Source organism: Mobula hypostoma, chromosome 12 (genome assembly GCF_963921235.1).
Source record: "Mobula hypostoma chromosome 12, sMobHyp1.1, whole genome shotgun sequence".
NCBI lineage: Eukaryota > Metazoa > Chordata > Chondrichthyes > Myliobatiformes > Myliobatidae > Mobula > Mobula hypostoma.
In genome coordinates this window covers 93,430,602-93,454,351 of record NC_086108.1, presented here as the reverse complement: position 1 = coordinate 93,454,351, position 23,750 = coordinate 93,430,602, and the positions used below count along the sequence as shown (strand labels likewise).

Genomic DNA, 23,750 nt, shown 5'->3' with positions numbered 1-23,750 from the left:
CAACGGAGCCGCTCCACCCCCTTCTGCCTACCTGCCTGTTCTTTTGTTACAAGGTGTATCCTTGGATGTTAAGCTGCAAATCTTCAGCCCTATCCAGCTGGTTCCTATCAGCCTGCCAAATTAGTTTAAAACTCTCCTGAACAGCTCTAGTAAACCTGCTCGCAAGGATATTGGTCCCTTTCGGGTTCAACTGTAGTCTCTCCTTTTTGTACAGTTCATACCTCCCTCGGAAGAGATCCCACTGATCCAGAAATCTGAAACTCTGTCATCAAAGACTTGAGCAAATTTCTGAAGGTGTACTGTGGAGAGCATTCTAACTGGTTGCATCACCTTCTGGCATGGAGGGGCCACTGCAACAGGACTGGAAAAAGCTGCAGAGGGTTGCAAACTCAGCCAGATCCATCACGGGCAATTGCTTCCCCAACATACACACCCATGCAATCATCTGTTTGAACTTCTTCCATCTGGCAGACGTTATAAGATTTCCTACGCCCGCACTTCCAGACTGAAAAATAGCTTTTTCCCCAGAGCTATAATTGCTCTGAACCAATCGATCAAGCATCATCCATAAATTGTTATATTGCTACTTTAATACTGGTTTTATGGCTGTCAGGCATCTGAGTTGTGCTTTTGTACTGCTGGACGTTGCTTGTACTGGCTGGTTACTTGATTTTATTTATTGTTTATTTATTTTATTTGCTGTTTTATAGCATTGAGTACGAGAGTTGCAAACTCATTTTCGCTGTATTGGTGCATGACAACTGTTGTCATTTCATTCATTCATCAAGTATATTTTCAAAAGGTGATGCCTCAAAAAGGCGGCATCAATTATTAAGGACCCCGTCACACTGAACATGCCCTCTTCCCATCGCTACAATGAGAGGTGAAGTACAGGAGCTTGAAGCCACACACTCCACACTTTGGGAAACAGCTTCTTCTGTTCTGTCATCAGATTTCTGAGTGCATAATGAACCAACCCATGAACACCACCCTACTATTTTTGCTCTACTTATTTACTTTATTTTTTATATATACATATATTCCTTATTGTAATTTATAGGTTTATGTATTGCACCGTGCAGCATCCTCAAAATAACAAATTTCATGACATATGCCAGTGATATTAATTGATTCTGAAACTGATTATGGCAAGTTAGAGTATGATAATCGATTGTCCAGAAGCATGAAAATGGACTGGAAGAATGTCCATAACTATGTAAAGAGAAAAAGATTAGTGAGGATATTTACAGATAAGAGGCACGATGATTTATAATGTGGAATCAGGAAATGACCAAAAATCTCAGTGTGTGTCTTCTGGAAGATGACAAAAGATACCTGTCGAGACACAAGAGAATCAATGGGGGAAACAGACATGAAACTGATTGAGGCTTAGACCATTTGGAACTGAAATCGGGAGAAATTTCTTCACTCAGTGAGTGATCAAAGGACCGTGGAGGCTCGGATACTGAGTTCACTCAAAACCGTTATTTCCAGATAGTGAGGGAATCAAGCAACGGTGTAGGAAAACCGAGCTGACCCCGACGAAGAGCAGAGCAGCCACAAAACGCCCCCAATTCTCTTACCTTTCCTCGTCCCATGAACTTTATATCAAGTGATTTTAATAGAAAAGTAAATATAAATCAAATTATCGCGACGTTCGAATTCCCTACTCTCCGTCGACGTTTGAAGGCCTCAAGCTGTGCTGAGCGCCCTCCCCCCCCGACACACACACCCCACGGCCGCTCTCCAGGTCTACACATCATATACAGAGCCGACCAAAACAAGAAATGCAAAATAAATACACACATGCAGTATGTTTAATATGTAACTCAGGACTGCACAACGCTGCTTTATAATGTACGCACGCAATCGGGATTTGCAGCTGGTGTTGCTCAGGAACCCGGCACCATGGACAGCCAGTACTCGGGGAAGAGGGCAACTCGTTATTCGCGAGTGTTTTTGGCCCGTTGATTTGCACACCGGTGGAACAATGTCTCGGCGGTGACAGACGGCGCGGCGGCCGGCTTTGATTGACAGCCGGAGTGACGTTGGTCCCGGCAACGCTCGCGACGCTCTCCGGTCACGGCCATGGCGGCTCTCAGCAAACTCCTGACGGTGAGGAACTCGGCTCTCGGGGCCACCGCCGTGCTGCTGCTGCTTGCACTTGCCCGGCGCCGGAGAAGCGGCACGCTGCACAGGTACGGGATGCGTGGATCTGGGTCGAGTAACAACAGGCCGGGGCTGGGTTGCTCTCCAGTACTCAAGGCCGTGGGTTTAAGCCGGCCTAGTCGCCTCCGGCTGAGAAGAATGTGATTGCACCGGTTGCCAAGACTGAATGGGCATCGGGACCCACTCCGAAATCCTCGTCTTCCCCGTGAGCAAATAAGTGTCCTGTGGATTTGCTGATTTTATTTAACGCTTTACTCGGCGATCAGCAATCCGTCTTTAAGCATTGCTTTGATTTCCTTTCCCGTGTACGGCAGTCAATTGTTATATATTTGTTAGTTTTTAAGATATTATTTAACATTTCTTTCGGAAATTACAGATTTGTCTGTGAACTTTAGGTTTGCAATTTTTAAGATGCCGGAAAACCGCTGCTGCTTGCACTCCGTATCTGGTTATCCGTTGATCTTCTAGAGTTGATTCTGCCCTGTTTGCGTAAACCATTTACTGTTCTGGCATTCACAGCGTCCTGGTATCAAATGCTGATTTAAAAAAAAACATATATTAAGGCTCATGGGTATTTTTGGCAGTGCTAATATTTATTTCTTTAATTGTCAGCTGAGAAAGCGGTGATGAGCCATCTTGAACTGGTGCAGCCCCTTTGGAGAAGTTTTCTTCTCAGTGTGTTGGAGGAAGCTTCAGGATTTAGAAACAAAGAAGGAATAATGTACATTTCCAAGTGATTATAGTGCATGACTTGGAACGGAACTTACAAGTTGTGGTGTTTTACAGGTGCTGTTTGGACATGGTAAATGGTACACAGAGCAGTCACAGTGGGCTCTTGGTGGAGAGAATGGAATCTTGTTGGGGGTGTTGTGGTTAGCGTGGAGGGCTGTCAGAGCTTACAACGGGACATTGACAAGATGCAAAACTGAGCTGAGAAGTGGCAGATGGAGCTGAACCCAGATGAGTGTGAGGTGGTTCATTTTGGTAGGTCAGATAGATGGCAGAATATGGTATTAAAGGTAAGAGCCTTGGCAGTGTGGAGAATCAGCGGGATCTTGGAGACCAAGTCCGTAGGACAGTTAAAGCTGCTAACATACATCAAAGTTGCTGGTGAACGCAGCAGGCCAAGCAGCATCTATAGGAAGAGGCGCAGTCGACGTCGAAGCTGCTATGCAGGTTGACTCTGTGGTTAAGAAGGTATACGGTGCATTGGCCTTCATCAAGTGTGGGATTGAGTTTAAGAGCCGAGAGGTAATGTTGCAGCTATATAGGACCCTGGTCAAACCCCACTTGGAGTACTGTGCTCAATTCTGGTCGGCTCACTACAGGAAGGATATGGAAACCATAGAAAGGGTGCAGAGGAGATTGACAAGGACGTTGCCTGGATTGGGGAACTCGGCCTTGTCTCCTTGGAGCGACGGAGGATAAGACTTGATAGAGGTGTACAAGATGATGAGAGGCATTGATTATGTGGATAGAGGCTTTTCCTCAGGGCTGAAATGGCCAGCACAAGAGGACATAGTTTTAAAGTGTTTGGAAGCAGGTACAGAGGAGATGTCAGGGGTAAGTTTTTTTGCACAGAGTGCGTGGAATGGGCTGCTGCTGGTGGTGGAGGCGGAAAAGACGGTCTTTTAAAAGGCTCCTGGATGGCTACATGGAGCTTAGAAAAATAGAGGGCTCTGGGTAAAGCCTAGGTAGATCTAAGGTAGGGACATGTTCGGCACAGCCTTGTGGGTCGAAGGGCCTGTATTGTGCTGTAGGTTTTCTATGTTTCTAAGGATGAAGGGGGAGGATGATGTATGGGTTATTTTGTTCCCGGTGGTGTGAGATTCACTTCTCCAGAATCAGGTTTATTATCACCCTCTTGTATGGGATGAACTTCGCTGTTTTGCAGCAGCAGTTCAGCACAGAGATAAAATTACTACGAATTACAAAATAAATCAACACACAAAGAAAGGAATAATGATGCTGTGTTCATGGAAAGTTCAGAAATCTGATGGTGGAGGTGAAGAAGCTGTTTCTGAGTAGTTGAGAGTGAGTCTTCAGACTCCCCCTCGATAGTAATAATAAGAAAATGGCATGTCCCGGATGGTTTGGGTCATTAATGATGGATGCTGCCTTTCTGAGGCACCTCCTTTTTGAAAATATCCTCGATGGTAGAGGGGGTTGCACTTGAGAAGGTGCTGACTGAGTCTACAGCCCTCTACAGTCTATTTTGATCCTGTGCGTTGGAGCCTCTATACCAAGCCCAGAATAGATTCTCTATGAGATGTTGACAGCCAGGATCGCGAAGCACACCCTTTCCACTGCTGATCTTTCAGTGAGAATGGTGTGTGTTCTCCCGATTTCCTCTACCTGAAGTCCACAGTCAATCACTTAGTCTTGCCAATGTAAGTATCAGGTTGCTGTTGCAACACTAATCAACCAGCCAGTCTCTCTGCTGTACACCCTCTGATCACCATCTGAGATCTTACCAACAACAGGCAAATTCAAAACATTTCATCACAATTCTGACTTGTGTGTCAGGAGGTGAGACCTGAAATATTAATTCAGTTTCTTCCTCCATAGATGCTTCTTCACCCGCTGAATATTTCCAGTACTTTGTCTTTTTTTAAATCTGCCTCTGATGTTATGCAGCCATATTATTAATTTACTGTAGCTGGTCCAGTTGATATTCTGCCCATTGTGACCCCTCTTACCTGAGGATTTGTGTTGGGCACGTGGCCAAGTTGTTAAGGCATTCGTCTAGTGATCTGAAGGTCGCTAGTTCGAGCCTCAGCTGTGACAGCGTGTTTGTGTCCTTGAGCAAGGCACTTAATCACACATTGCTCTAGTGTCTGTGCAAGGAGTGGCGCCCCACACAGACTTCCAATCTGCACCTTGTAAGGCATGAAAATGCCCGAGGCAGGCCTCTCATGGTCTGAATCGACGTTCCCTCCCCTCCCCTCCCTACCTGAGGGTGCCAATGGTTGGGAATTCACTGAAGGTTATGTCAGATTGGTTGACCATGAGGGCGAGGTTTAAGCTCGAGGGACAAGGGGATGTGAACCAGGGTGTCGGAACAGATAGTGGGGAGGTTGTGGAGACATCAGAATCAAATTTAATATCACCTGCGTTTGTTGCGCATATATGTATATTAAATAGTTAAATTAAGTAAATAGTGCAAAAACAAATTTGAAAAAGGTAGTGAGGCAGTGTTCATGGGTACAATGTTCATTCAGAAATTGGATGATGGAGAGGAAGAAGCTGTTCCTGAATCTTTTGAGTGTGTGCCTTCAGGCTTCTGTACCTCCTTCCTGATGGTATCAATGTGAAGAGAGCATGTCCTGGGTGGTGAAGGTCCTTAATGATGGACACTGCCTTTTTGAGGCACTACTCTTTGAAGATGTCGGACACTATGAACACATGTTGTTAAGACCTCAGACAAAGATAGAAATCAAAAGGTTGAGCATGTTCAGATGCAAAAAAAAATCTATTTATAATCTCCCCCATATCTTTTGGCTCCACGTATAGGTTACCAATCTGATTTTTCAAAGGACCTATTTTGTCCCTTGCATTCCTTTTGCTCTTAGTATATCTGTAAAATCCCTTAGGATTCTCCTTCACCTTGTCTGCTAGGGCAACCTCATGCTCTCTTGATTTCTTTCTTAAGTGTTCCCTTGCATTTCTTTGACTCCTTAAATACCTCATTTGTCCTACCTCCCAATACCTGCTATGCACTTCCTGTTTCTTTCTTAACTATGGCCTCAATATCTCTTGAAAACCGAAGTTTCCTAAATCTGTTACCTTTACCTTATATTCTGACAGGCACATACGAGCTTAGTACACTAAAAATTCCACATTTTGAGGCCTCCCACTTACCAAGTACACCTTTGCCAAAAACAGCCTGTTCCAATCCACACTTGGCAGATCCTTTCTGATCCAATTTAGAATCTCAGTCTGCAACCCAGACCTATCTATTTGCATATTTACTTAGAAACAAATGTGATTATGACCACTAGATGCAAAGAGTTCCCTTACATACACTTCTGTCACCTGCTCTGTCTCATTCCCTAATAGCAGATCAAATATTGCACACTCTGTCATTGGGACTTGTACGCAGTGATTAAGAAAACTTTCCTGAACACATTTGACAAACTGCATCCCATCTAGTCCTTTTACAGTATGGGAGTCCTAGTCAATATGTGGAAAGTTAAAATCACCCACTGTAACAACCTTACGTTTCTTGCAACAGTCTGCGATCTCTCTGCAAATTTTGTCCCTCTAAATCCCTCGGTCTATTGGGTGGTCTGTAATTATAGCTCCATTAATATGGTCATACCTTCCTTTTTCCTCAGTTCCACCAATAATGCCTCACCAGATGAGTTATGTGGTCTGTCCGGACTGAGCATTACCGTGAGATTTTCCCTGACTAGGATGTCCCTCCTGCTCTGGCTCTGTCATGTCTATAATAAAGGATCATCGGAATATTGAGCTGCCCGTCCTGCCCACAAGTCTCAATGTGTTGATCCATGTCCTGCCTTTCCTACAATACTTCTTGCGTTGAAATGTAGGCAGCTCAGGAGACTAGTCGCACTATGCTGAACCTTTCGATTCCTAACAATGTCTGAGGTCTCACCAATATCTGTCCACTGACTGTACTGGCACTCTAGTTTAAACCCCACCTTGCAGCACTAGCAAACCTCCCCACTAGGATATCTGTCCCCTTCCTGTTCAGCTGCAAGCCACCTCTTCTGTACAGGTTTCATCTTCCCTGGAAGAAAGCCCAATGATCATATGCCCTCCCTCCCTCCCTCCCTACGCTAATTCCTGGAAGTCCTGCCCTTTGACTTAGCATCTAACTCCCTGAATTCCTTTTGCAGAACCTCATCACTGTTCTTACCTATGTCATTGGTACCCACATGGACCACAACCTGTGTTTGTTCACCCCCCCCCCACTTAAGAATGCTGAGGACTCGATCCAAGATGTCCCTACCCTTGGCACCTGGGAAGCACCATATCATCTGGGAATCTCATTCTCCTCCACAGAATCTCTTGTCTGTTCCCTTAACTAATGAATCCCCTATCGCCACAGCTCTTCTCTTCTCCCTTCCTTCTCTTCTAAATCGAAGAGTTAGACTCAGTGCCAGAGATCTGACCACTGTGACTTTCTTCTGCCAGGTCATCCCCCAACAGTAACTGAAGTTGGTATATCTGTGGTTGAAGGGTTGTTTAACCCCTTTCCCCTTCCTGACTGTCATCCAGTTTCCTGTGTCCTGCACTTTGAGTGTAACTATCACTCTATATATCTTATTATCACCCCCTCAGCCTTCTGAATGATTTGGAGTTCATCCATTTGCAGCTGCAACTCCTTAACAATAGGCAAATTGGCACAGCACCAGGTCACTCCTTTGGCAGGAGTTGATGTGCTTCATGACCAACCTCAAGGCAAATGGATAGAGATGGTGGGCTTGACTAGGTACTTGGAGTCCTTTCGTGTCTAAAAGGAAAGGGAGATGTGATCAAAGTTCAAGGAACAGGGAAAGGTAGGTGATGAGGTGCACTTTGGAGTTGGGAGTGGAGAAAGTGGACAAACAGTTTGAATTGCAAAGCCTTTGCCACCGCATTCCAGTGATTTGGCAATGTGTTTCCCAACAAGGCAGAAAAAAGGAAAGAAACAATAAAGCAAAAAGAGGCAATTATTCTGTGTTAAATCATAAACATGAGAAGGTCTGCAGATGCGGTAAGTCCAAAGCAACACACACACAAAATGCTGGAGAAACTCAGCAGATCATGCAGTACCTATGGAAATGAATAGATAGTCGATGTTTCAGGCTGAGATCCTTCTTTAGGACTAAGAAGGAAGGGGGAAGATGCCAGAAGAAAAAGGTGGGGGGAAGGGAAGGAGGCTAGCTGGAAGATGAAAGGTGAAGCCAGGTGTGTGAGAAAGGTCAAGGGCTGGAGAAGAAGGAATCTGATGGGAGAGGAGAGTGGACCAGAGGAGAAAGGGAAGGACGGGACCCAGGGGGAAGTTCCGAGTGGTGAATAGAGGAAGGTCGGGGGATGTGGAATTGGTTTACCAGGAGGAGAAATTGATATTTGTCCCATCAGGTTGGAGGCTACCAGATGGAATATAAGATGTTGCTTCTTCACCATGAGGGTGACCTTATGTTGGCATATTGTGTTTACTTGTCTCGAAGATGTTTTTGTTAGTGTACCCACTGAAAATATGGAAGTTATTCTAAAATTACTTATTCCTAAATATGAAAGTTTCCAGTTAACACTTTAAGTTGTTAATCTTTTCATTACAGTAAGCTTGATGGAAAAGTTCCTCTTCATAGTGAGGTGAGTCAACTGTGAAAATATATCGTAATTTTAGGTATGCATTTTAACTGCTGTAATTGCTCAATGTAGTTGCTTGGAAAAACCTGCCCTCTTTCTTTTTATCCAGAAAGAAGGGAAAAAAGAGAAAGCAGTTGTAGATAAAGTGTTCTTTGAAAGGATTTGGCGAATTTTGAAGATAATAGTACCTGGAATGTTTTCACAAGAGGTAAGTATTTTGCATTTATTTACTTGAACAATGTGATGTTGTAGTTTCATAAATTGAGCATGTTAAAATGAAGTAGGCAGGTATGACAGACTTGCTTCATAAATTGGCCAAACAATTAATTCTTGGCATGTATTTCAATTATTCAGAGGCTTAAATCAATTTGTTGCTGGTTTCCTTTCCTATTAGCTGATGCAGACTGATGGCTAAGGAAGATGCAAAAGCGAATGATAAGAGGGAAAATTCCTCCTCAGTTTTACCTTCATCAGGATTTATTTTGATTATTTCTCTTAGAGCAGAGGAATTGGCTTAACTACCAAATTAATATTTGGATCAACTAGCAGTTTCTGGAATAGTTGCTGGCCATTTGCATTTTAATGACCACTGTTCAAATATATCATATGTTAATTGAAGTACTTAGTAGTTGTGAATTAGATTGGGAGTTAGATTCAGTTTTGAATTTCTTCCCTTTTTTCTTGGGGGCTGCTCACCATTAAAGAGCAAGCTGATCTGATTCTAACTTCAACTCCCATGTTCATGTCTATCTGCTATAAAGTTTGAACTCCTTGCATGCCAAGTATTTATCTATCCCTGTTTTTAAAATATTGAAAGACTCTGCCTCCAACACCCTTTTATGGAAGGAAGTTTCAAAGACGCACAACCCCTGAGAGAATAAAAAAGTTTCATTACTGTCATAAGTGAGATTATTTATTTTAAATAATGACCTCTTACCCTAGATTCTTCCACGACCTCCTATCAAGACTGCTCAAAGACATAACTTTCTGAAATCTAGTTTTCGAAAACTATTTTGACTAATCAATTTTGTAGTTCGTATGTTGGTTATAGTATGAGGGGTGATTGATAAGTTTATGGCCTAAGGTAGAAGGAGTCAATTTTAGAAAACGTAGCACATTTATTTTTCAACATAGTCCCCTCCTACATTTACACACTTAGTCCAGCGGTTGTGGAGCATACGGATCTTGGACCTCCAGAAAGTGTGCACTGCAGGGGTGATTGATAAGTTCGTGGCCTAAGGTAGAAGGAGATGAGTTATTAACTTCAAACTTTCTGTATAATCACTCAGAGTTGACTTGCATGTGCATGTAATGAGAGCTGTATAACTCATCACCTTCTACCTTAGGCCACTAACTCATCAATCACCCCTGCTGTGGACACTTTCTGGAGGTCCAAGATCCGTATGCTCCAGGACCAGTGGACTAAGTGTGTAAATGTAGGAGGGGACTACGTTGAAAAATAAATGGCTTGACTTTCTAAAAATGACGTCTTCTATCATAGGCCATGAACTTATCAATCACCCCTTGTATGTAGAAACTGGTGAAGATGAAGCCACAAATGCTGGCCCATTGAAGTTAGTGGACTGCAGGGATATTAAATACTTCCAGTTGACTGTAATCATATTATTGTTAAATTAGTAGGTTTATTATTAGATTCTAGTCTAAATGAATACTATCTGCCTAACCTTCATATAAAGTTTGATAAACCCAGGATATACATAGAGTTTCAGCACACAAACAGGCCCTTCAGCCATCTCGTCCATGCTGGACTATTATTCTGCCTAGTCCCATTGACCTGCAGCCAGACTATAACTCTCCATACACTTCCCATCCATGTTCATTTGTACATTTCTCTGAAATGATGAAATTGAACCTGAATTAACCTCTTCCGCTGGCAGTTGTTCCACGGTCTCATCACTCCAAGTGAAGAAGTTCTCCCTCGTGTTCCTCTTAAACGCTTCACATTTCACCCTTACCCCATGTCCTCTAGTTCTAGTCTCACCCAGCCTCTGTGGAAAAGGCTGCTTGGATTTACCCCATCTATACCCTTCATGATTTTGTATACCTTGGAAGAAATTTGTCACCATTCCACTTTCTGTTTGGAATTCTGTAATAAAATGAACATGGATGTATTGAGTGAAGTGACGATTAGATTTAGCTAAATTGTCTTACGGAGGATTTCCACTGTCCAATTTACTAATTTGTCCTTGATGAAAAATAATATTGTAATGTTGAGTCTTTCCTTTTATCCCTTTTTATCCTTTGTATTTAATCCTTTCAGTTTATAATAATTAAAGCAGCAAGAAATGCATGAACACGAGATTGCTCAGATCCAAAGTAACACATACAAAATACGGGAGGAACTTGGCAGCATCTATGGAAAGGAATAAACAATCAACGTTTCAAGCTGAGACCCTTCCATCAGGACTGGAAAGGAAGGGGATGGAAGCCAGAGTAAGATGGAGGGGGGGAGGGAAAGGAGTACAAGCTGGAAAGCAATACATGAAGCCAGATAGGTGGGGGAAGGGGGAGGGATGAAGTGAGAAACTGGGAGGTAATAGATGGACAACGTAAAGGGCCACAGAGGAGAGCGGAATATCAGAGAAAAGGAAGACCGAGGCAGCAGGGAGTGGTGATAGGCAGGTGAGGAGAAGAGAAGAGAAAAAAGGAGAGCTAGAGTGGGGAACGGGGAGATAAAAGCGATTGGGAGGGTGATAAATTACTGGAAGTTAAAGAAATCAAAATGCACAATGTATTCTGAGCATCACATCCTTTATCAAAAGCTGCAAGTTTTGTAATGATACAAGCTGCCTCCTGTGCAAGATCACAAGATAATTAAGAATTAAAAAGATACATGGTTCATCCATTCAAAATGATCCTAAAATCTGTCTATTGCATTGTCCAAGCACTTCCTAGGTGATATCAGAATTTGTGATTGTTCTGTTTTATTCATCAGTTCAATTTGAGTGTCTTCATTGAAGAATTATCTCATTATATCAGTGTTAAATTGGTCCTTTACTAGTTTGAATGTGTGGCTCGATTATTTTACAATTATCCCATTTTAAAATCATTTCACTGGATCACAGTCTCTCTCTGTGTAGTTCTGGAGCTGTTTTTACACTTTAGATGCGTGTATTAGAAAGGTTTAGAGAAATGGGTTAAAATGAGAAGTGAGGATATTTCAAAATTGGAGCTATTGCTGTTTTTAAAGCCCATGAGAGACATGGAAAATGGCAGATGGAATTCATTTTAAGCATTAATTAATGACTTTCGTGAAAAAAAGGATGAAAATCTGCAGTCTTTTGCAGGAGCAAAAGAACAGAATTATGAATATGCAAAATATTATGCTAAATATTAATAGAATGGTGAAGCTTTTATTAAAATTAGATTTTAGTTTGTTTCTCCAGAGCAATGGAATATAGAATTAGTAGAAGGTTAGACCTGTGTTTAATTCTTACTTGGGCTGGAATTAAAAAAATGTGGAGCATTGAACTCTACACCAAAGGAAAGATTTTGAGCTCCTATAAAGAATGTAATACAGGTTTACCAGCATACATTGAGAAAGTGAAGCAAGAAAGGCTTGAAGAGTTGAGTCCTTATTTTGTTGGAACAGCACAGTTGGGAGCAGCATGGTAGCAGAGTGTAATGCTCTTACGGCGCCCGTGACCCGGGTTCAGTTCCACTGCTGTCTGTAAGCAGTCTGTACCTTCCCCCTCCCCCTGTTACTGCACGGGCATCTTCGAGCTGCTCCGGTTTCCTCCCACATTCCAAAGACCTACATGTTTGTAGATTGATTGGTCGTATGGGTATAATTTGACAGCGTGGCCTCATTGGGTCGGAAGGGCATGTTACAGTGTTGTAATTCTAAATCTGAAAAGAAAATCTAAAGTTGGTGGGTGGGCTAAGGACAGGCCATTGCCAATTAATAAATATATTTAAAAATAATGGGAAGGGTATTGTAACAGTTACTTGAAAACAAACCAAAACTGCTGAGGGAGTTGATGCTGAATGACACGCTTCCATAAAACTGAGTTCCAAATTGAAAAAAGTATGTTCGATCCTTTATTACAAAATCAGCAAAGATGATCTTACAGTGATTTAAAAAAAAACTAACAAAGCTAAAATTAGTGTAATTAAGTATAGTAAGCAAAATTAAGCATTCAAATTAGTAGTCAACAAAAAAAATCATCACAGGCTCATTCTCTCTCAACTAAGCTGAACTAGCTTAGTGAGACAAATATATGAGTAACTGTACTCATTGGCTTTTACCACGCCCAAACCCACATGACAAATTACCCACAATAAACACGCAACACAAAATACAATACAGACAGAAAATAGATACGTGGCTCCTACGGGTATCAGAAGCAAAGTGTTAGCAGGATGTTAGTGATTGAAAATGAGGAATAACGGAAAAGATTAAGTGTAAGAGAAGGAATGGAGCAACACACTATCATAGCAGCTAGTGCTGCCACTGTGCAGCTGCAGAGACCTTGTTTCTATCTTTGTCCTTGATGCTGTTTGTGCAGGCTCTGTCTTTCCTTTCCATGACCATGTTCTGCTTTTCTCCCACAACCCAGAGGCATGCTGGTTGTTTAGGTTAATTCTCCCCCACTCACTCCACCCCGTCCCTGTCCCCCTCCCTCAATTAAACTACCAGGTGGAAGGGTATGAAAGGGTACAGGGGAATGAGCGGGGCAATGAGATTGATGGTGTTGCTCTGGGAGCCAGCAGGGACTTGATGGACCAAATGGATTCCTTCTGTGTTGTAAGGAAATATTTAACAAGGAGGGTGAATCATGTTATAGCTTGTTGCAGAGGATGCGATTAAGATAGGAACACTGCATGAGACTTGAGGGCTTGAGTTGTAAGAAGAGAGTGGATAAACTGACACTTAGCTGGGGTTTCCAGTGTAGGATCCACGGACCACTTGCTTAATGGTATTGATCCATGGCCTATAGTGAAGGAAGCTGATAACTACCCTTATAGAGGTTTATGAAATCATGAGTAGCATAGATAAGATGAATTATCAATCTTTTACCTAGGATAGGGGAGTCTAAGTAAGATGCAAAAAAAGCGTGTCACTGCGAAAGAGCCTCATTTACCTTCATTGGAGCTATGTGGAGAGGGTTGGAAACAGTGCAGTGCCTCCTGTGCTACCCACCCAACTTACCTTGGTAAATCCCTGCAGTCCCGTAAGTATTAGAACCTACTGATGCCTCATTCATCACCCACTTCTTAACAAGAATCAAATGGAATGCTGCCTCAGCCTGGTGAGGCTGCCTTAAGAGTGAGTCACAGAAACTATGTGTGAGCAATCAAAAGACTGTTATTCATTGTCTCAAATGTTTCATGACCCATCCTGAAACTTGATATGTATCTACAGACCTGGAATTTATTCCCTGAAAAGCTAAATTTTTTAAAAAAATATCAAGATGCCAAGGAAGCTTAATTTGAGATTAAATGTGAGAATATTAATATTTGCCGAGACTGTTTATCAAGCTTTAGTACAATGGATTCTGGTTAATCGGGCCATTGGTTAATAGGGGAAGCTGCCTATTTGGGACAATTCTTAAAGAACAAAAACTAACTGAGAAAATAGCCGGGATTCTCTTAACTTATTTGTGACACTATGCTGGGACGGGAGACTGTTGCCGAACAATTTCTAACTAGCATCAGTTGCATACACTTGTGTGGTTGTGGATGTGTTTGTGTTCAAAAAGCAGTGATTTTCATCACTGATAGTTGACAAGAAATGAGCAGTAAGACAATTCAGAACTGTTTTGCTCACTGCAGTTTCAAGCATTCTAGGTTGGGGATACCAGAAATGGCTGGGAGTGAAAATGAAATGATTTCACTACTTCCAACAAGTTGGGTAATACAGGTTTCCCCCGCTATCCGAATATAGAGTGTTCCTATGAAACCATTCGTAAGCCGAAATGGCGTAAAGCGAAGAAGCAATTACCATTAATTTATATGGGAAAATTTTTTGAGCGTTCCCGAACCCAAAAAAATAACCTACCAAATCATACCAAATAGCACGTAAAACCGAAAATAACACTAACATATAGTAAAAGCAGGAATGATATGATAAATACACAGCTTATATAAAGTAGAAATAATGCATGTACAGTGTAGTTTCACTTATCAGAATTGGGAAGTTTGAGCCAAAATCGATTTATCGAAAAAACTCGGCACGTACACGCATGTGCACGTCATTCATGCTCATGTACACGCATTCGCATGTCACGCATGCGCACACACCTGCCCGCACAAGGCTTCATGGTCATGGTAGTCTTTCTCAGGGTAAACACAAGTTTAAAGCGAGCGTCTTTTTTCGTAAAAGTGAAAATCCTCTTTCGGTTAACGAAAGCAGGTACTAATGTAGACCTTTCGTCAAAGTGAAATGTCGTGAAGAGAATATTTGGAAAGTGGGGGACACCTATACGAAGTATTTGAAAGTATTGACAATCATCTTGAATGCTACAATGAAAATGAAGATTTGGAGGATTCTGTTGTCAAAAACATTGCATGAAGGCAGTCCATTATCTGCTCTATGTGCGTTGATTTTGTTCAATAAAAAGAACACGGCAGCGCACACTCAATAAATTCTTGCATCGTTAACTATTAGCTAATGTACGGTTTTATATTACTGTAGGGGTATTGGTGGTGTTCTAATTTGTTCTCTGTTTAAACACATAAATTGTTACCCAGTTATATGGTAGTTCGTCTTTTTTTTTCTTATATACCTTTTAAACTTGTTTCCATAAAACTTCAGCTAATTGGGACAGCTGCTTAGTTAGGCCAGTATCCATTGTACATAAAGATGTTAACTGAAGTGTCCAGTGTACTTATTTAATTTAAATGCAAAATGGTGGAATCTGAAATTAAAGGTGCTGGAAATGAAAGAAGCAGTGTTATAGTTTTGGGTCTATGACCTTCCTTCAATTTATTTATTCTCTTATTAAAATTCTGGTAAATTCTTTATGTTTAAAGAATGGTCTGTAGCCTGTGGGCATGTGGCCAAGTGGTTAAGGCATTCAACTAGCGACCTGAAGGTCGTGAGTTCGAGCCCCAGCTGAGGCAGAGTGTTGTGTCCTTGAGCAAGGCATTTAACCACACAGTGCTCTGCGACGACACTGGTGCCAAGCTGTATTGGCCCTTGCCCTTCCCTTGGACAACATCAGTGTCATGGAGAGGGGAGACTTGCAGCATGGGGCAACTGCCAGTCTTCCTTCCATACAACCTTGCCCAGGCCTGCACCCTGGAGAGTGAAGACTTTCCAGGTGCAGATCCATGGTCTCGCAAGACTAACGGTCTGTAGCCTACTACAGTTTTCTGATTTAGTGCTTATCAAGATGCTTCTTAAATATTGGGAACATGCCTGCTTCTATCACCACCTCAAGAAGTGCAATCCATAATGTAAACCCTTCTGGGTGGAAAAAAAAATCTTCCTTCGATCCCCTCCTCTTATTTTTTTTTTCACCAGGGAAAAGGTTTCTTCCTATCTACTTCTTTTATGCCTCTTATAATTTCTTATGCCTTTATCGAGCCACCTCTCAGCATCCTCTGATCTAAGGATTTAAAAAAAGAGAATCAAGTCTTTCATCCAGAGCATTCCATCACAGGCACCCTCTCTAGAGTAATTGTAATCTTCCTTCAATGTGGTAACCAGAACTACATATAATATTCCAACTGTGGCCTCATCATTGTTTTATAAAGTTATATCAAGATTTCCCTACACTTGTATTTTAATTAATTTTCTGAAGAAAAGCACCTGCATGAATTCTTCACGATCACGTCTACTTGTGCTGCACCTTCAGAGTTCTTTGGACTTGTACAGCAAAGTTCCCTTTGTTTTCATTATTCCCTAACACTCTACTGTTCATGATACATGCTCTCCCCTTATTTCAAATCTCCCCTCCCCCTCAAATGCATCACTATACATTATCAGATGGAATTTAATCCTGATAATTGTTCTGCTCTGTTTACCAACTGATCAATATTGTCTGTAATCTAAAAATATCTTTGCTAACAACAGCACCACCAATTTTTATCCCATCTGAAAACTTGCTAACTGATCCTCCTAATGTATACAACAAGCAACATCAGTTCCAGTTGCACAAAGAAACTCACCGTCACCCTCTGTACCAAGCCAACGTTGAATCCAATTTGCCAACTTGTCTTGATGCCAAGGGTTCTAAACTTTGGGACCAGTTAAACATGTGGGACCTTGTCTAAGACCTTATTTAAGTTCATGCAAACCAGATCAATTGCACTGCCTTCATCAGTAAATATATTTAGCTCAAAAAAAACTCGATCAAAACTCAAACAGGGAGGAACTATCATGCACTCCCATGTCTCCTGATGATACTTTGGTCTCAGCATCTGAAGATGACTTGTGGGCTGTCTTCAAGAGAGTGAATCCAAGATAACCATCTGGTCCGGACAGAGTTCCTGGCCGAGTACTGAAGACCTATGATGACTAATTGGCAAGTAGCTTTACAGGCATCTTCATCCTCTCGCTCCAGCAGTATGTGCTACCCACCTGCTTCAAGCAGACTTCAATTGTACCGGTGCCCAAGAAGAGCGTGGTAACCTGTCTGAATTACTGTTGCCCAGTGACATTTACGTCCACAGTGATGAAGTGTTTTGAGAGGCTCATGTTGAAGCATATAGGCTCCTGTCTGAATGGCGACTTGGATGTTCTCCAATTTGCCTACTGAAGCAACAGATCTAAGCAGATGCTATCTTATTGGCTCTTCTCACAATCCTGGAAAATCAGAACAGCAAAGACGCATACATCAGGATGCTCTTCATCAATTACAGGTCAGCATTTAGCACCATCATCCCCTCAAAACTAATCAGTAAACTCCATGACCTGGGCTACAATACCCCCTTGTGCAATTGGATCTAGATTTCCTCACTTGTAGATGCTAGTAAGTTCTGATTGGCAAAAACATCTCCTCCACAATCTCCGTCAGCACAGGAGCACTGCAGGGATGTGTTCTTAGCCCCCTGCTCTACTCGCTTTACACCTATGACTGTGTGACAAAGTACAGCTCCAATACCATATACAAGCTTGCTGATGACACCACTGTTGTGGGCTGTATCAAAAAGGGTGATGAACCAGCATACAGGAGGGAGATTGAAAACTTGACTGAGTGGTGTAATAACAACAGCCTCTCTGAATGCAGTCAGAACTGATTGTAGTCTTCAGGAGAGGTAAACTAGAGGTCCATAGGCCAGCAGTCATTGGAGGATCAGAGATGGAGAAGGTCAGTAACTTTAAATTCCAGAGTGTCACCATCTCAGAGGACCTGTCCTGAATCCATTATATGTATATTATTGCGAAGAAAGCACGGCAGTGCCTCTACTTCCTCAGGAGTCTGCAGAGGTTCGGCATGTCATCAAAAACTGTGGCAAACTTCTATAGATGTGTGGTGGAAAGTGTGCTGGCTGGCTGTATTACGGCCTGGTATGGGACCACCAATGCCTTTGAGTGGAAAATCCTACAAAAAGTAGTGGATTCGGCTCAGTATATCATGGGTAAAGCCCTCCCAACCTTTGAGTACATCTACATGAAACATTGCCGTAGAAAAGCAGCGCCCATCATCAAAGATCGTCATGACCCAGCCCATACTCTTTTCTGGCTGCTGCCGTGAGGTAGAAGGTACAGTTGCCACAGGACTCACACCACCAGGTCCAAGAACAGTTACTACCTCTCAACCACCAGGCTCTTGAATAGAAAGGGATAGCTACTCTTATTTAAGGACTCTGTTATATTGTTATTTCATGCTTGTTATTTATTGCTATTTATTCGTATCTGTATTTGCACAGTTTGTTTACAGTTTACAGTTCCTGATGTGTATAGTAACTTCTGTAGATTTGCTGAGTATGCCCTCAGAAAAAGAGTCTCAGTATGTAGTGACGTGTATCCACTTGGATAATAAATTTTACTTCGAACTAGTCAGACAGGATCTCTCAGTCAATTCATGTTCACTGTCCCTGATCAACCCTTTCTTATTTTAGTGCCTCTGCAAATGTCTCTTAAACTTAATGACTTTATCTGATTTTATTACTTCCTCTGGTCGTGAGCTCCAGATATCAACTACTCTGTATATATTAAAAAAAAAGCAGCTTGCCTCAGGTCACCTTTAAAACATCTCAGCTTAAAGATATGCTCTCTTGTTTTTAATGCCTTTACCTTGGGGATAAAGATTCTGACTATCTACCCTACCTGTTGTCTATTATCATTTTATATATCCAGAAGGATACCCCTCAACTTCCTTTGCTCTAAGGAAAACAAGGCTAGGCTGTTTGATCTCCCCCATAACTAAATCCTTCAATCCAAGCAACATTGTAGTGAATCTCCTCAGCATTCTGTTCAGTGCAATCACATCCTTACTGTAGTATGGCCACCAGATTTGCACACAGTATTTCAAATGCAGTCTAACTAGTGTTTTATAAAGTTGTAAAGCATCTCATTTTATATTCTATGTCCTTCCTGATGAAGGAAGGGTACCTTCCTCCCCACTCTATCTAGCCATTTTGCGATTAAGTTTCATCAGCCAAGATTTGGCCCAACTAATCTGCTTTAAATTCTGATGTAGCTTTAGGTAATTTTCCTCCCTATCCATAACATCACCAGCTTAATTTACCAGCAAAGTAAATATATTATCAAAGTACATACATGTCACCATATACAACCGTGAGATTCATTTCCTTGCGGGTATACTTAGTAAATCCATAATATAATAGCCATAATAGAATCAGTGAAAGACTTGGGCATTCAACTAGTATGCAAAAGACAACAAACTGCAAATGTAAAAAGGAAGAAATAATAGTAAGAAATAAATAAGCAATAAATATCGAGAACATGAGATGAAGAATCCTTGACAGTAAGTTCATAGGTTGTGGGAACATTTCAATTACGGGGTGCGTGAAGTTATCCCCTTTGGTTCAAGAGCCTGATGGTTGAGGGGTAATAACTGTTCCTGAATATAGTGGTGTGAGTCCTGAGGCTCCTGTACCTTCCTACTGATGGAAAGAGCAAGAAGAGAGTATGTCCTGGGTGATGGCAACCCTGATGATGGATGCAGTTGATGTTGATTAATGGTCGGGCTTTACCCGTGATGGACTGGGCTGTGTCTACTACATTTTGTAGGATTTTCTGTTCAAGAGCATTGGAATTTGCATACCAGGCTGTGATACAGCCAGTCATTATACTCTCCACTACACATCTGTAGATGTTTGTCAAAGTTTTAGATGTCATGCCAAAACTACTCAAGCTCCTAAGGAAGTGGAAGTGCTGCCGTGCTTTCTTTGTAATTGCACTTGCCTGCTGGGCCCAGAACCGGTCCTACAAAATAATAACACAGAGAAATTTAAAGTTGCTGACCCTCTGGTCCTGCAATGATGACTGGCTCATGGATCTCTGGTGTCCCCGTTCCGAAGTCAGTAATCAGCTCCTTGGCCTTGCTGACATTGAGTAAGAGGTTGTTGTTATGGCACCACTGAGCCAGAATTTTCAATTTCTCTCCTAATATGCCGATTTGCACCTGTGACTTGGCCTATGACAGTGGTGTCATCAGCAAACTTGAATATGGCATTGGAGCTGTGCTTAGCCACACAATAATAAATGTAAAGCAAATAGAGCAAGTGGCAACATTCAAATCCAAATTGATAATATATGACACAAGAGAACATAGAATAGTACAGCGCATTACAGGCCCTTCGGCCCACAATGTTGTGCCAAACCTCAAATCCTGCCTCCCATATAACCCCCCACCTTAATTTCCTCCAAATACCTGTCTAGTAGTCGCTTAAACTTCACAAGTGTATCTGCCTCCACCACTGACTCAGGCAGTGCACTCCATGCACCAACCACTCTCTGAGTGAAAAACCTTCATCTAATATCCCCCTTGAACTTCCCACCCCTTACCTTAAAGCCATGTCCTCTTGTATTGAGCAGTGGTGCCCTGGGAAAGAGGTGCTGGCTATCCACTCTATCTATTCCTCTTGTTATCTTGTACACCTCTATCATGTCTCCTCTCATCCTCCTCCTTTCCAAAGAGTAAAGCCCTAGCTCCCTTAATCTCTGATCATAATGCATACTCTCTAAACCAGGCAGCATCCTGGTAAATCTCCTCTGTACCCTTTCCAATGCTTCCACATCCTTCCTATAGTGAAGCAACCAGAACTGGACACAGTACTCCAATTGTGGCCTAACCAGAGTTTTATAGAGCCGCATCATTACATCGCGACTCTTAAACTCTATCCCTCGACTTATGAAAGCTAACACCCCATCTGCTTTCTTAACTACCCTATCTACCTGTGAGGCAACTTTCAGGGATCTGTGGACATGTACCCCCAGATCCCTCTGCTCCTCCACACTACCAAGTATCCTGCCATTTACTTTGTACTCTGCCTTGGAGTTTGTCCTTCCAAAGTGTACCACCTCACACTTCTCCGGGTTGAACTCCATCTGCCACTTCTCAGCCCACTTCTGCATCCTATCAATGTCTCTCTGCAATCTTCGACAATCCCCTACACTATCTACAACACCACCAACCTTTGCGTCGTCTGCAAACTTGCCAACCCACCCTTCTACCCCCACATCCAGGTCGTTAATAAAAATCACGAAAAGTAGAGGTCCCAGAACAGATCCTTGTGGGACACCACTAGTTACAATCCTCCAATCTGAATGTACTCCGTCCACCATGACCCTCTGCCTTCTGCAGGCAAGCCAATTCTGAATCCACCTGACCAAACTTCCCTGGATCCCATGCCTTCTGACTTTCTGAATAAGCCTACCACGAGAGCAAGGATCCCACTGGATCCTGCAGTACACCACTGGTTGCAGATTTCCAATCACAAAAGCATCCAACCACCACTACCTTCTGCCTTAGAAAAACATCCTTTCTCCCCAAAAAGCTCAAGGCAAAATTCCCCCTACACATGGTCATGCTGATTGACACTGATCAGCCTCTGCCCTTCTAAATGCATCTAAATCATATTCTTTCAGATTTTCTACAATACTTACCCTACTACAAATGTAAGGCCTGTAATTACCTGGTTTACGCCTGCTGTCCTCTATAAGTGTGTTGGCGCGTGGCCAAGTGGTTAAGGCGTTCGTCTAGTGATCTGAAGGTCGCTAGTTCAAGCCTTGGCTGAGGCAGCGCGTGTGTCCCTGAGCAAGGCACTTAACCACACATTGCTCTGTGACAACACTGGTGCCAAGCTGTATGGGTCCTAATGCCCTTCCCTTGGACAATATCAGTGGCATGGAGAGGGGAGACTTGCAGTATTGGCAACTGCTGGTCTTCCATACAACCTTGCCCAGGCCTGCACCCTGGAAACCTTCCAAGGCGCAAATCCATGGTCTCATGAGACTAACGGATGCCTTTATAAGTAAAGGAACAACATTAGCTATCCTTCAGTCTTCTGGCACCTCTCCTGCATCTAATGAAGATGTGCAAATTTCTCCAGCGGGGTCCCAGTTATCTCCTTCCTTTCTTTCCAAATCTACCTGAGATAGATCCCATCTGGCATGATGGATTAATCAGTCCTTATGCACCCCATGATTTTTAACACCTGCTTATTACAGACCTGCTCCAGATTATCCACATGCTTCTTTCTGAACTCATTATCTTATGTGGCCGCCTTGGTGAATACAGATGAGAAGTAGTAATTTAGGATCCTGCCCACATTGCCTAGCTCATCACGTATATTATCCCTTTAAAGACTCGCTCTTTCCTTGGAATTTTTTTGGAATTCTCTTAAATTCTGAAACAATTTGGAAAAGTTGCTGTGTCACTCCACTACTCAAGAAAGGAACAGCAAAACCAAACAATTCTGGACCTGTTAGCTAATGTCAAGAAATTACCAAACCTCTTATTAATGTTACAGTGCATTAATTCTTTGAAAATTTTGAGTTAATTATAGGGCTACTTTGGTTTGTTAAGGGTGTTGAAGTGTCATGTCACATGTCTTTGTTTTGACGATTGAAGTAATGAACTGGATGTTGTCTATGGATATTATTTATATGAACTTTGAGAAGGCATTTGAGAAGATTCTTCATGGCAAAAGCTGAATTTGTGCCGTTGAAGGAAATTTATTGTCTTGAATAGGAAATTAAGCAGAACTGTAGGGATCTTGGACAGTCGTTAGATAATGAATTTTTTGTTAGAGTTGTGTCCAATAGTTTGCCCATTTAAAACCAAAGAAATCCAGGCAGTTATGATTCACACGTCTTGCTGTATTCATATTCCAGCTTGTTCAATTGATTTCTATCCTTTTCACTCTTATAAAGCTGACATATATCTTGAACTAAACAGCTTATATATAGTGATCAAGTAGATGAAGCACTTAAGCTGCTCATTTGCAACTTCCAACATAATTATTGAAAACTGACTTGGGAGTATCAACTTCTCCCTCTCCCAAGCCACAGCCTTCATACTTACTCTTTCATTACCAGGAGCTGTCTCAGGACATACTATGACTATGACTAAACCAAGAACTAAATTGTGAGATCTTTTAGTATAGTTAGTTCAATACAGAATTTTACTTACCAAACCCACAAAGGAGTACTCAGGATCATATCGAAATTCCATTACCTGTAGTCTACATACATACCCTGTTAAAATGCGAAGGATTAGAAAATTTAATTTACCATCTATTCCCAAATTTTGATAGAATGCAAATTACTTTCCCTGTGTTTTCTTCCAAATCGTATAGTGTGTATTTTCTAACCCAGAAAGAAAATGAATAAAGAATATTCCAAGTTACTTATTCATGTGGTCCTCAATCTAGTTGGTTGACTGTGATAAGTTTTGTTTCATTCCTTTCTCTCCCTCTTCCTCTTAAATGATCACTCTCTGTTTGGTATCATGTTGATTACCCTGTGGGATCAGGAAAATAAACTGTTTTGTATCTAGTATTATTGTATTACTTTATCGCTTATTAACCTGATGCAAGTAGCAAAAGAGGATGTGAATCTTTGAAACCAATAGATACGTGGGGGGGGGGGGTTGGTTTATTTGACCAGTTGTAAGTTTACTTGGATGCCTATTTTACTCATTCTAGTCTGCCTACCTGTTACTCATTGCGGTAATGCTTGTTGCTCGAACCTACTGTGACGTCTGGATGATTCAGAATGGAACCATGATTGAAAGGTATGTTTGGAGACTCTGTGACTTGATCAGTACTTGCATATGGGTGCTATAAACTGGAATTATATGGAAAGAGACAGAAAAAAA

General features: G+C 42.0%; 1 protein-coding gene across 1 annotated transcript in view; it reads left to right on the top strand.

Annotated features, from left to right (window-relative positions):
- The first annotated feature begins 1,848 nt into the window (after nucleotides 1–1,848).
- The window catches only part of abcd3a (ATP-binding cassette, sub-family D (ALD), member 3a), an 82,464-nt gene continuing 60,562 nt past the window's right edge, over nucleotides 1,849–23,750 (top strand). Inside the window, exons 1-4 of the mRNA XM_063064618.1 lie at nucleotides 1,849–2,198; nucleotides 8,460–8,493; nucleotides 8,600–8,698; nucleotides 23,578–23,666. Of these exons, the coding sequence (XP_062920688.1) occupies nucleotides 2,089–2,198; nucleotides 8,460–8,493; nucleotides 8,600–8,698; nucleotides 23,578–23,666 (332 nt within the window). The 5' untranslated portion in view covers nucleotides 1,849–2,088. The remainder of the gene's footprint in view (nucleotides 2,199–8,459; nucleotides 8,494–8,599; nucleotides 8,699–23,577; nucleotides 23,667–23,750) is intronic.